The sequence below is a fragment of the Gorilla gorilla genome, chromosome 19 (genome assembly GCF_029281585.2).
Source record: "Gorilla gorilla gorilla isolate KB3781 chromosome 19, NHGRI_mGorGor1-v2.1_pri, whole genome shotgun sequence".
NCBI classification, from domain to species: Eukaryota; Metazoa; Chordata; class Mammalia; order Primates; family Hominidae; genus Gorilla; species Gorilla gorilla.
Window position 1 is genome coordinate 111,509,890 of NC_073243.2, and position 14,262 is coordinate 111,524,151.

A 14,262-nucleotide genomic window follows, 5' to 3' on the forward strand; every position below is an offset into this window, starting at 1 on the left:
TTTGGCTCAGATTTGCATGAGACCCTTGGAGAAGGGGGGACTGCAGCCGAGGAGTGACCGGGCTCCTCCAGGGCCTCCTCAGCCTGAGTTCCCTTTGGGTGCAGAGATCCAGGTCCCTGAGCCTGCAGGCCCTCCTGGGTGCCACGGCACTCTCATGGCTCTCCCCTTCCCTGGCTTCAGTGCCTTTGCCTAGCATGGTGCCATGGAGACCCCAGCACAGACCATGCTCAGGGCCCCCTGAGAGGACCCAGCCCGCGTGCTCCTTGGCTGGTAGGGAGCCCTGTCTGCATCAGGTGGAGTAGGGAGGTGCGGGCAGAGGCCCCAGAGCTGTGACACTGGAGACGCCGTGTGACCCTCATGCTCCGCTGGTAGGCTTGGGCGAGTCACACCGCATCTCTGACCTCCCTTTCCCCACTCATGAAAAGGGCTGGTTCCCCCTCCTCACAACCTCCTTGTTCCTTGTGGGGATTAAAGGCAATCACGTTTGCAAGAAGCGCTGCCTGAATTGTCGGGCGGTGTGCTGGTGGGAATGTCCCACGGCCACCCCTCTCCAGCGAGAGGCCTGGAGACCTGGGGGGGTGTCACAGGATGGGACAGAGACAGGAGCCTGAGCTTCCAGGCGCGGTCGGGAGCAGGGTTTGAGGCCAGCGTTGGGTGGTGGCCAGGCGCCCTCAAGTGGACGCCGACACTGACCTGTCACCTCCACCCTATGGGCTCCAGATGCCCTGTGCGTCCCCACACCTGCGCCCCCCACACCTGCCCTACATGCCCCCGCCCCTGCCCCAGATGCCCTGCGTGTCCCTGCCCGCCTCCCCGCCCCCACACCTGTCCCACATGCCCCGCATGCCCCTGCATGCCCCACGCCTGCCTTTGTGTGTCCCCTGCCCGTGTCCCCCACACCCACCCCTGCCCACCCTGTGCACACCCCTGCCCCTGTGCCCCCCACACCTGCCCCTGAGCCCCCACTGCTCCCACGTCCCCACCCCCATGCCTGCCTGTGTGTCTCCCGGCAGGTTCTTCTTCAGCACTGTGGCCTCGGCCACAGCTGGCATGCTCTGCCTGATCGCCATCCTGCTGTACGTCCTCGTCCAGTACCTTGTGAACCCCAGGGTGCTCCGCACGGACCCCAAGTATGAAGGTACGTGGCCGCCACTCTCAGGGGGCCTCATCCTCGCCTCCAGCCGTCTTTCCGGGTGGTAGTATCGGGTCTGGGGTGGTCGGCCCCTCTTGTCCCAGGGAGAGGCCGGGGCAGGCAGCCCCAGGCAGGCTCTGACCTGGCCCGACGGCAGCAGCCCAGTGTCCATACAGCTCAGCAGCCCCCAGCGCGCAGGAGGCAGGCTCGGGGAGGGCGCTGGCCATGCTGCTCTGTGGATGCTGCCAGGTCGTGTCAGGCGAGAGACAGTGGGGTCCACCTCTGCCCCTGCCCTCCGCAGTCAGCCCTGTAGCACCTGTCACACCATCCTGTGGGGCCATGTAGCTGTGGGAGGGTGGGGGTGCCCATCCTGCAGGAGCAGCCCATGGGGAGGGAGAGTGGAGGCAGCGCTGAGGGTGCTGGGCTGTAGGCTGCGGTGCGCTGAGGCCCTTGGCCAAGTGGGCCCGGAGCCTGGGCCTCGGGAACGGATGCTCACACTGAGCCACTGGAGAGACGTGGCGGTGAGGACTGTGGGCTCCAGAGGCGAGTCCACGCCTAACCCAGATCCCGTGATGCCAGCATCCTCGGGAAATGGGCCTGTGGCTATGACTTAATATCTGAGGTGGGAGGGTCGCGCTGGGATGTCCCAGGGGGCCCAAATCCAGCCACGAGTGTGCTTGTAAGAGAAAGGAGAGATGCAGAGGGGAGGCGGCCTCGTGAGGATGGAGGCAGGGGTGGAGTCACACAGCCACAGCCCGGGGTCGCCTGGAGCCACAGGAGCTCGCAGAGGTGGGAGGACCTCCCTGGACCCTGCGGAGGCAGCGCGCCCACCTGTCCTGCAGCTGGACGTCAGAGCCCTGCCTGCCTCAGACTGCAAGAGTCTGCTGTAGAAGCTGCCCCCACCTGCCACCATTTGATGTATTTATTGCAGCAGCGCCGGGACCCTGACCAGGAGGACCTGGGCCAGAGAACCCCCTCGGGGTGCAGGACAAGACTGCCAGTCTTGGCCCCAGGCATGGCTGCACCCGCACTGCACACAGCCCGGGTGGCGAGACAGGGAGGACTTGCCTGCCCCTTGTTCCAGAACATTCCAGAGCCAACATGTTGTGACATTTTTTTCAAGGATGAGCTTTGCCAGCTCCATGTGGAAGGCCCTAAAGCTCCTCCTTCCACTTCGAAGCGTGACTGATGCCTCCAGGGCCTCACAGCCACTTCTGAAGCACTTCCTGAAAGCCAGCTCCACCCTGGCGAGGCCCTGACCTCAGCGGACCCAAGCCCAGGACGATGCCTGTTGCGTTCTTCTTCCCCCTGTAGCAAGTCACCTTCCCCAGCAGCCACCATGTTGTCTGGGCTCTCCTTGTGGGGGATGCCAGGGGAAAGTGAGAGAGCAGAGGTGGCCAAGATGGCATGTGCTGCCTTCTCTCCTGGAACATGCTGCTTCCATATGGCAGTGCCAGTGTCTCTGTGTGAATTCATTCATTGTGGCCTGAGTGAATTCCTGGGTTTGCTGTTCCAGATGATTCTGCAGGGCTTCAAAACCAGCAGAGCCCTGAGCAAAGCAGCTCCTTGTTCTCATGGGCTGAACTCATCATGATGTCACTGGCTAAGGGGGGCAGCATGGGGTCCAGCCCGGCCCAGGCACATGGAGCTGCAGTCCTGTCAGGCTGAGTGTGGTGTTTGCCTTCTAGGATGGCCCCCGAGGCCGCCAGTTCCAGAGAGGGTCTGTCACCCAAAGACATCCATGCTGAATCCATCCCTCTGCCATTCTGCCTTGCCCCACCCTCTGCCATTCTGCCTTGCCCGGCCCTCTGCCGTTCTGCATTACGCCTGATTTTTGGAAGTGTTGTGGTTTTGAGTGTTGGCAGCCCAGTGTCACAGAGGACCATATCTTAGAAATGACCCCAGGCGAGAGCTGTGGCTTTCCTGTTCTATTTGAAGGCGGCTGTTTTAGGGTGCAGCGGGTCCAGGGACACAGAGTGGGCCATGAGGAAGGGATGGGTGCTGGGGCCTGGCAGAGCTGGCAGGCGCTGTGACCCCGGCACTTAGGAAGGGTGGGCACCGTGACCCTGGCACTAAATAAGGAAGGGATGGGTGCTGTGACCCTGGCACTTAGTGAGGAAGGGGTGGGCGCTGTGACCCCGGCACTTAGGTAGGGGTGGGCACTGTTATCCCAGCACTTAGTAAGGAAGGGGTGGGCACTGTGACCCCGGCACTTAGTGAGGAAGGGGTGGGCACTGTGACCCTGGCACTTAGTAAGGAAGGGGTGGGCACTGTGACCCTGGCACTAAGTAAGGAAGGGGTGGGTGCTGGGGCCCTGGCACTTAGTGAGGAAGTGTTGGTTACTGTTACCCCGGCACTTAGTGAGGAAGGGGTGGGCACTGTGACCCCGGCACTTAGTAAGGAAGGGGTGGGCACTGTGATCCTGGCACTAAGTAAGGAAGGGGTGGGTGCTGGGGCCCTGGCACTTAGGAAGGGATGGGTGCTGGGGCCCGGCAGAGCCGGCAGGCACTGTGACCCCAGCACTTAGGAAGGGGTGGGCGCTGTGACCCCGGCACTTAGGAAGGGGTGGGCGCTGTGACCCCGGCACTTAGTGAGGAAGGGGTGGGCGCTGTGACCGCAGCACTCAGGAAAGGGTGGCCACTGTGACCCCGGCACTTAGTGACCCTGTTGGAGCCTCACCTCCGAGATCCATAAAGCAGGGATCATGAAAACCAACCGCAGGCAGCAGGGCCTATGGGGCACTCAGGTAAGGGAGGCATCCACCTGGGCAGGGAGACATCCCTCGCACTGGCTGTCCCCACGCCACCCCATCCCCAGCAAGCTCTGGTCTGTGACGTCCACCTGATGTGGCACCCGTCAGCAGGTGCTGGACACAGTGTCTCTCCCTTGTCTCCCCAGATGTCAAGAATATGAACACGTGGCTGCTGTTCCTCCCTCTGTTCCCGGTGCAGGTGCAGACCCTGATAGTCGTGATCATCGGGATGCTCGTGCTCCTGCTGGACTTTCTTGGCTTGGTGCACCTGGGCCAGCTGCTCATCTTCCACATCTACCTGAGTATGTCCCCCACCCTAAGCCCCTGGTACCCCCAAGCCTGGTTGGTCAGAGTTGCTCATCTTACACCTCTAGTTGAGTATGTCCCTAACCCTGAGCCCCCCACACCTGGGGCCAGAGTCTTTGTCCCCCATGTGCGCATGTGTTCAGGGTCAGCCTCTCCCAGAAGTGAGATCATGGACAAAAAGGGCAAATCACAGGAAGAAATTAAATCCATGAGGGCCCAGCAGGCCCAGCAAGAAGCTGAACTCATGCCGAGACCTGCAGGAGCGGTGCCAGGTGCTTGAAGTAACAAGTTTAAATGTTCAGAGACAATGGAATGGAACCTATTAGGCAAGAACAGGACATTATGAAATAAGAACAACGGAATGGGATCTATTAGGCAAGAACAGGACATTATGAAATAAGAACAGGTGGACTTAGAAAAGCACAAGTAGAAATTCTAACAATGAAAAATATGACAGGCAGGTCACCCACTAAGCAAACAGCTGAAGCGAGAGCTGGTGGTCTTGCTGGGTCTCACAGTGGGCACGGCGGTAGGCGGTCAGTCATGTTGCTGAAAGAGGGAGGGTAAACTCCCCAGCCCCAAAGAAACCTGTGTTGGAAGTAACGACAACCTCCCTGCTCCTGGCACCAGCCGTTTTGGTCATGGTGGGCCAGCTGCAAAGCGTCTTCCATTCTCTGGGCAGTGGTGGCCCCGAGGCTGTGGCCTCTCAGGGGGTTTCTGTGGACACGGGCAGCAGTGTGTCCAGGCCAGCCCCCAAGAATGCCCTGCTCCCGACAGCTTGGCCAACCCCTGGTCAGGGCAGAGGGACTTGGGTGGGTCAGGCTCTGGGCTCACCTGCATCTCCAGAGCAGCCCCTGCCTGCAGTTGTGGTGAGAACGCCCAGCTCAGAATGAACACACCCCACCAAGAGCCTCCTTGTTCATAACCACAGGTTACCCTACAAACCACTGTCCCCACACAACCCTGGGGATGTTTTAAAACACACACCTCTAACGCACGTCTTACAGTCACTGTTGTCTTGCCTGAGGGTTGAATTTTTTTAATGGAAGTGCAGTGAAAATCACTGGATTAAATCCTACGGACACAGAGCTGAATGTGCTGTTTTCAGAGTTTTAATTTTGGATGTCAAGGCCAGTGCCTGTAGAGAGTAGGTGCTTAGGATATGTTTACTGAATGGAATGGAACTAAAGCCTCAGGTGTAACTTCATGGAGACTCGCGTCTGCCTTGTAGAATGTTACAGGCTGCCTGTTCCTGAAGCTGAAACCCTTAAGAGTGAGAAGTCATTTGGGCCTCCTTCAAAACTCTCCACCCCTCTTAGAATCAGGAATATTTTTAAAAGTACTTTCTAGAATTATCTAGCAATCTCTCTTATATTTAAATATTTTTGGGTTTACCATCTATGAAGGCTTTTCTGGAGTTTCACTGCACCCAGAATTCATCATGTGTCCTTATCAGGAAATCTCTCACCCTCAGATGCTTAGAGTCAGGGTGAGTCCCCCACAACAGGAGAATCGGCCGAGGTTGGGCCAAGGCCACATGGTCTCATCCACATGTGCCGCAGATTAAGGGATGCTCAAACTGCCCAGTAATACAAAGTCTGCACTTGTCATTTTTTTCCAACTTTGTGTACAGAATGTTTCCCTGGGTTAAAATAGTCAATGCCCACTGTGTGCCGAGCACGTGGGGGGCTGCAGGCTTCTTTGGGTGAGGCATGGTCACCTGCACGCTGCGGGGAGAGGATGAAGAATGAGACACAAACAAGTGAGGCTGGCCCTTGTGCTGCGGAGAAGCTGGCCCTTGCCTCAGGCGGCAGAGCAGGGAAGTGCAGTGGGCCTGAAGCCATGCGCGGCTGGGAGGGACGACCTGGTCTGTCCTCTGAGCCAGGCACTGCACTTGGAACGGGCTTCTTGAACGCAAAGCCCAGACCAAGTGTGGCAGAAACATGAAAGGACAGGCAGGCGGCTGCTGTGGGCGGGAGGCAGGATGCCTGGAAGCAGGACGCCCAGGCCTGTCCACACCCATGTGACCCAGAGCCTCCCTGGGCAGTGACTCCAGGGCAGCCAGGAGCTGCTTCTCTACCTCACAGGACTGGAGAGGCTGTAGTGAGATGTGTCCCGTAAGGGCTGGGCTGGCCGCAGGCAGCTCCCCAGGGCACCCACCACCATTTGCTCCTCACTGCAAATAGGCCTCTGTGGGCGGCCGCCCCATTCTCCAGAAATAGTCACAAGACATCGGCTCTCACGGTGTTGGTGTTTAGGGAAAGAAGCACGGAGAGTTTGGCCCCTCCGTGGAAGCTCGTGGCTGAAATAGGTGCAGAGCCCATTTTATTAACGTTTGTTAAGATGGCTCTTTTAGATAAACGGGTGTATCAGGTTTTGCTTTGCTTCCCTGGGCTGCTTTGCTGCCCGCAGGACAGGCCGGGTGGATGGGGCTCTGGCCGGCCTGCTGAGCTGTCCTGTGGGCACTGTGCAGGGCTGCAGGGATGGTGACCTGTCTCAGCCCCATCAGAGGCTGTGCTGAGTGGCACTCACAGCACTCGTGTTCACCTCCTGGGCCTGGGGCTCTGAGCACCCTCAGGAGTGTGTGGTCCCAGGACCTGCTAGCCAGCACCTCGGGGTGGCCGCCCCACTGCGTGGTCCTCCGACTGAGGGGTCTCTGTGCATCCCAAGGTGCGCCCCACCCAGTGTGCAGATGTGGGGAACCCCACAGGCCACCTGGACCCTCAGACAGAGCGGCCCCTCCTGAGCTGGCCTCTTACCCCTGCCAGCGATCCCAGGGGATCTGGAGCAACCTCTCAGGCTGCATGGTATGGGGGACCCAGGTCTGTGAGAGACAGCTCATCTCTGACACCACTAACAATGCAGCTCAATGAGGCCTTGGCAGGCGGGGGGGCGGGAGTCAGCACCGTTCCCCAGGTCACAGCTGCAGACCCCTCCTGCTGACCATCAGCTAGCTGCAGACCTGGGCCCACAAGGCACCTGCACTCATCCTGACCTCACAGGGCCTGCATGGTGGGCGGAGCAGTTCTCCCTGTGCAGGGGCCGGATCAGTGGCACTGGCCACCCTGCTGAGCTGTCCTGTGGGCGCCGTGCAAAGCCGCAGGGCTGGTAACTTGTCCTGTTCCTCCTTTTCCCTTTCCAGAGGCCAAGAAGATGACCACCTTTGAGTATCTAATTAATACCCGCAAAGAAGAGACTTCAAAACATCAAGCAGTGAGGAAAGATCCATACTTGCAAATGGACAAAGGATTTCTCCAGGTACCACCTGTCTCTCTGCTCCATTTCTCCAGGCCTGGGACAATGTCTAAGGTCACTCGGTGGTTGGGACCTCTCAGCCATGCTCCTTTATTTCAGGGCTGATGCAGCCCGTGGACTCTGCTGTGTGTGTGTCTGTGTGTGAGGCTCTGTGCGTGGGTGTATCTATGTGTCTTTGTCAACATAAACACCAGTCATGCACCAATGACTTCCGAGTGCAAAGATAGGAAAGGAACTGAGTCTCCTGGACATTTCTATACTGCTCTATACATCTTCCAAAGTTGAAATGTGCTTTTTGCATCTTTTTTTTTTTTTTTTTTTTTTGAGACAGAGTCTCTCTCTGTTGCCCAGGGTGGAGTGAAGTGGTGAAATCTCAGCTCACTGTAGCCTCCACCTCCTGGGTTCAAACAGTTTGCCTGCCTCAGCCTCCCAAGTAGCTGGGATCGCAGATGTATGCCACTACGCCCGACTAATTTTTGTATTTTTAGTAGAGACGTGGTTTTGACACGCCAGGCTGGTCTCAAACTTCTGGCCTCAGGTGATCCGCCCGCCTTGGCCTCCGAAAGTGCTGGGATTACAGGCATGAGCCACTGTACCTGGCCTGAAACATGATTTTTAACTTAAGGAAGTTAGTTCCCTTTCCAGTTAAGTGACATGAATTATTATAACTAACTCAAGAAGACATAGAAAGTCTAAATAGACATAGAACAGCCAAGAGACTGAACTACTAATTTAAAATCTCCCAGTGAAGAAAAAGCCCAGGCCCTGTAGTCTTCATGCATGAATTCCAGCAAAGATTTAAAGAAAAAATACAATACCACCTACACACAGACTCTTTCAGAAAACAGAGAAGGAAGCAACACTTCCCAACTCATTCAGCAATGCCACTATCAACCTGACACCAAAGCCAGATATTCATAAGCCAGTACATTCAGGAAACACAGGCAGAGATCACTGATAAGACCTTGGGAAACCAAATCGAGCAGCATGGAGCAGGACTGTGCACTGTGGCCAAGTGATATCACTCCAGGGGTAAGCAGTGGCTTAAGGCCTAGGAATCAATGACTACAGCTCAGCACGTTAGTCCAATAGAGAACGGTAACCATGCAATCATGCCAGTCAATGCAGAAAAGGGTTTGTTAACAGCAAGTTCCCATTCATGATTTTTAACAAATCTCAGTGACCTAGGAATGATAGGAAAGCACCCTGTGTACCTGATGTGACATTTACTGGTGAAAGGCTGGTGACCCTCTCTTGGAGGATGGGCACAGGTGATGATGCCCGTTCCTCCTACTTCTGACATTGCAGTCACATTCCGGCCAGCTCAGTGCAGCAGGGAAAATGAAGGCACAGAGAATACAAAATAAAACTGTGTTTATTTGCAGGCAACGAAACCTAAAAAGTATGTTTTAAGACCTAGTTAAGATAATTAAATCACTTAACAAGGATGGGCACATATTAAAATACACACTTGCACATCTCTGTCCACCAGCAATGAAAAATCTGGGTTATATTTTTAAAACTTCCTTTCATAATCTAATAAAAAAATAAATTTAACAAACCTTGTGCAAATATGTACACTGAAAGCTACACACCATGACTGAGAGAAGTCAGAGACGCTCTATTAAGTGAAAAGGTGTACAGCATTCATAGATTGGAAAAAAATACTATTAAAAGGGCAATTTTCCCCAAAACTTATCTACAGATTTACCACAATCCCTGCTGAACCCCAGCAGGCTTCTGTTTTAGCAGAAATGACAAGGTGGTCCTAGAATGTATATGCAAATTCAAAAGACCTAGGCTACTGTACTAGCCAAAATGATTTTGAGAAAAAATAAAATTGGAGAACTTACACAACCAGACTTTAAATGTTACTATAAAGCTGTAGCACTAAAGACAGGTGGCGCTGACATAGAGAGAGACATAAAGCTACAGTAATAAAAACAGTGTGGCGCCGACAGAGACAGATATAGAGAAATGGACCAGAAGAAAGGTCCAAAGTTAAAGCTTTCATTTATGGTCAATTGACTTTAAATAACGGTACTAAAATCATTAAATAGGGAGAAATTACAGTTCCACAAGTGGTACTAGAACAATTGGATATCCACATGGAAAAGAAAAAAGAATGATTGAGTTCTTCATACCTGTACAAAGATTACCCGGGATCACTTCATTCCCCACAGAAGAATTAGCCCCAAATCCATCTGACACCTAAACTTAAAAGCTGAACATAGAACACTTCTAGAAACAAGCATAGAATGAAATCTCTGTGATCTTTAGTGAGACAAAGCTTGTCTTTGATCTGACACCAAAATCACTGCCTATTAAAGAAAAAAATCATAGTTTGGACTTTACCAAAATTGAAAATATTTGCTCTTCAAAAGTCACCATTAAGAAAATAAAAATACAGGCACACATGAGAGATATTGCAGGTTTGGTTTTAGAAAGCCACAATAAAGTGAACATGTCAGTAAAACAAGTCACATGAATTTCTGGTTTCCCAGTGCTTATAAAAGTTATGTTTACATGACGTGTGCAACAGCATTATGTCTAAAAACTATGTATCTGAATTAAAAGTGCTTTATTGCTAAAAGCTGCTTACACAGACGCTTGAAGTGAGCACACACTGCGGGGAAAATGGCGCCGACATACTTGCTTGACCAGGGTCACCACAAACCCTCAATTTGTGAAAAAACACAGTATCTGTGAAGTGCAGTAAAGCAAAGCACAATAAAGCCAGGTGTTCATTCCTGTGCAAGCCACAGGCAAACAAAATATTTTCAAGTCTTAGACTGATGTCCGGAATACACAAAGACACAAAGAGCTTTCAAAGTGCAATTGTAAAAAAAACAACAAACAAAAACATAAACAGACAACTCAGTTTTTCAAATGGGCAAGAGGGCTGGACACAATGGGAAGCACCTATAATCTCAGTGCTTTGGGAGGCCAAGCAAGAGGATTGCTTGAGGCCAGGAGTTCAAGACCAGCCTGAACATCTCTACAAAAATAAATAAAAATACATACATACATATAAAAAATGGGCAAAAGATTTGAACAAACTCCTTACCAAGGTAGATGTAGATGTATAGATATATGGATGCCACATAAGCACACGGAAAAAAATGCTCAACATCATTCTACATCAGGCAGCTGCAAATTAAAACCACAATCAGATACTACCACACACCCAGGAGAATGCCTGTCATCAAAAAGACAGTCACCACCGAGGGCTGGTGAAGTTGTAGAGAAATTGCAAGTCTCCTGCGTTTTTTGCTAGTGGGAGTTAAATGAGGGTGTAAAGTGCCACCACATTGGAAAGCAGTTTGGCATTTCTTTAAAAGATAAATGTCTAATATATGACCAGAATCCCACTCCCAGTTTCTCACCAGAGAGAAATGAAAACACATGCACATGTAAATGGTTCTGAGATCTGAACTCAGGACCCAAGAGAACTCCAGGTACCATTCCTCAGAACCCAGGAATAATAGACGTGACTTTTATGTAAGAATCAGCTGCATGTCAACAACTTCTTTTTTCATGTGACGAATTTTCTTTTGCCCCACAGCAAGGAGACGGCGCCCTGGGCTCATCTGCACAGGGGTAAGTTGCAAGCTTCCTGCAGTAGCTTGGTCGCTCTGAAGAATAGCTGTATTCTTTTCTTAACTCAAATGACTTTGGAAAATAATTCACCTATGATGAGACATTTTGAAATCATGGGATGATGCAGTAGAAGATAAAATAGTTTTGTTTAATGTTGTTAAATTATACCAAATTATCTATCCCGATGTGCTTGTCTTACTTGCAGAAACTACATTCTTCACTCCCTTCTTCATAACTAACATCTAAACTAACACACAAGAGTAAGACCCACTGATTTATTTCTACATCTCTCCATGAACATGTGGGTAGTTGTGAGTCTGAATGTATTTCTTATGATCTCTAATAGTGTTTCATAGAAATTGTAAGCTCTGAGAGTCCAACCCATTCCTGAGTCAAGGTGCTAAGTAAATGGGAGCACTGGGGGTGCCTTGACCCGGAGCCCCACCCAACAGGGCCAGGGCTGGCTTCACAAACAGGGTTTCAAGAAGCGTCTTTGAGCTAGTGCTGTGCGGTGCGGTTCGTTTTATTTTGGAAGCTAAGAGTCAAAGGGCACGTGCATTTTCAATCTTCACAGACTCTTTCTGATGACTTTCTCAAAAGGGTGGAGCAGTTCACACTTCATTCAACGCTGTCACTCTTCTCACTATGAGATACTAACAGTATGCTTAGTTTTATTCAAAGAAAATATATAATGTTTTAATATGCATTTCCTTACTACAGTTACGACTGAACATTTTTTCTTGTTTTGACTATTTTACAATTTTTGTTTTGTGAATTCATGTTCAACAGTTGGGCTATTTGGATTATCAAATGTAACAGCTCTTTGCATATAAGGAACCCTATGGGATCTTTCACAGTGTAAAGGTTGTGAAGTTTTCTGAAGCCAAATTTGTTAACATTTCCTTTTGTCTTGCTTAAAAAGGCGTCATTACTCTAAGGTTATACAAATATCCTCCAATACTCTTTGCTTATATAGTTATAACTTTTTTATTTTTACTTTTATTTTTTGAGATGGAATTTCACTCTGTCACCCAGGCTGGAGTGCAGTGGTGTGATCTCGGCTCACTGCAAGCTCCACTTCCCGGGTTCATGCCATTCTTCTGTCTCGGCCTCCCTAGTAGCTGGGACTACAGGCGCCGGCCACCACACACGGCTAATTTTTTTTTTTTTTTGTATTTTTAGTAGAGATGGGTTTCACCCTGTTAGCCAGGATGATCTATATCTCCTGACCTCATGATCTGCCCGCCTTGGCCTCCCAAAGTGCTGGGATTACAGACGTGAGCCACCGCACCAGGCCTAGTTATAATTTTTATTTTTATTTTATTTCAATAGTTTTGGGGAACAAGGTGTTTGGTTGCATGGAAAAGATTTTTAGTGTTGATTTCTGAGATTTTGGTGCGCCCACCACCCGAGCAATGTGTACGGTACCCAATGTGTAGTCTTTTATCCATCACCCTCCTCCCACCACTCCCCCTGAGTCCCAGAAGCCCATTACAGCATTCTTATGCCGTCGCATCCTCGTAGCTTAGCTTCCACTTGTAAGTGAGATACTACGATGTTTGGTTTTTCATTCTTGAGTTACTTCACTTAGAATAATGGTCTGCAACTCCATCCAGGTTGTGTGAGTGCTGATATTTCATTCCTTTTTATGGCTGAGTAGTATTCCATGGTATTTACGTATATACAGATCACAAATATATATCACATTTTCTTTATCCACTGATTTGTTTTAGGCTGGTTTCATATTTTTGCAATTGCAAACTATGTGGCTATAAACATGTGGATGCAAGTATCTTTTTTATAAGATAACTTCTTTTCTTCTGGGTAGATAGCCAGTGGTGGGATTGCTAGATCAGATGAGAGTTCTACCTTTAAGTTCTTTACAGAATCTCTGTACTGTTTTTTATAGTAGTTGTACTAGTTTACATTCCCACTAGCAGTGTAAAAGTGTTCCCTTTTCACCACATCCATGCCAACATCTGTTATTTCTTTATTTTTTAAATTATGGCCATTCTTCCAGGAGTAAGGTGGTATTGCATTGTGGATTTTCTTTGCATTTCCCTGTTAATTAGTGATGTTCAGCATTTTTTCCTATGCTTGTTGGCCATTTGTATATCTTCTGTTGAAAACTGTCTCTTCATGAATGTTGCCCACTTTTTGATGGGATTGGTTTTGTTGTTTGTTTGTTTGTTTGTTTGAGACAGAGTCTCACTCTGTCACCCAGGCTGGAGTGCAGGGACATGATGTTGGCTCGCCGAAGCCTCTGCCTCCTGGGTTGAAGCGATTCTCCTGCATCAGGCTCCCAAGTACCTGGGATTACAGTCACCCACCAGCACGCCCAGCTAATTTTTGTATTGTTAGTAGAGACAAGTTTCACCATGTTGGCCAGGCTGGTCTTGAACTCTTGACTTCAAGTGATCTGCCTGCCCCAGCCTCTGAAAGGACTGGGATTACAGACATGAGCCACCACACCCAATTGGATGATTTGTTTTTTTCTTGCGGATTTGTTTGAGTTCCTTTTAGATTCTAGATATTAGTCCTTTGTCAGATGTACGGATTGTGAATATTTTCTTCCTTTCCCTGGGTTCTATTTAGTCTGCTTATTACTTCTTTTCCTGTGCAGAAGGTACTTATTTAAAATAAAGATAAATTAAGATAAATTGCATCTATTTATCTTTGTTCTTGTTGCATTTGCTTTTGGATTCTTCGTCATGAGCTCTTTGCCGAAGTCAATGCCTAGAAAAGTTTTTCTGATGATATCTTGTAGATTTTTGTGTGCTTTCAGGTCTTAAGTCTTTTATCCATCCTCAGTTGATGTTTGTAAAAGGTGCGAGGAGAGGATCCAGCTTCATTCTTCACATGTGGCTTGTGAATTATCCCAGCACCTTGTATTGAATAGGATTCCCTTCCCCACTTGATGTTTTTTGTTTGTTTGTTGAAGATCGATTGGCGGTAAGTATTTGGCTTTATTTATGGGTTCTCTATTCTGTTCCATTGATCTACACACCTATTTCCATATTAGCACCCTGCTGTTTTGGTAACTCTAGATTTGTAGTATAGTTTGAATTCAGGTAATGTGATGCCTCCAGATTTGTTCTTTTTGATTAGTCTTCCTTGGCTATCTGGGGTCTTTTTTGGTTCCATATGAATTTGAGGATTGTTTTTTTCTAGTTCTGTGAAGAAAGGTGATTCTGCTTTGAGGGGAATTGCATTGAAT

The 14,262-nt window shown here is 50.1% G+C and overlaps 1 protein-coding gene across 8 annotated transcripts in view; it reads left to right on the forward strand.

Annotated features, from left to right (window-relative positions):
• Nucleotides 1-14,262, forward strand: part of LOC134757639 (probable palmitoyltransferase ZDHHC11B) — an 80,305-nt gene that overhangs the window by 28,956 nt on the left and 37,087 nt on the right. For all 8 annotated transcript variants that reach the window (XR_010131863.1, XM_063700881.1, XM_063700883.1 and 5 more), the window contains 4 exons: nucleotides 1,014-1,138; nucleotides 4,031-4,186; nucleotides 7,333-7,448; nucleotides 11,011-11,045. Coding sequence is in view for 7 of the 8 variants with exons in the window: in XM_063700881.1 (XP_063556951.1) it covers nucleotides 1,014-1,138; nucleotides 4,031-4,186; nucleotides 7,333-7,448; nucleotides 11,011-11,045 (432 nt within the window). In the remaining variant the exon portion in view is untranslated. The remainder of the gene's footprint in view (nucleotides 1-1,013; nucleotides 1,139-4,030; nucleotides 4,187-7,332; nucleotides 7,449-11,010; nucleotides 11,046-14,262) is intronic.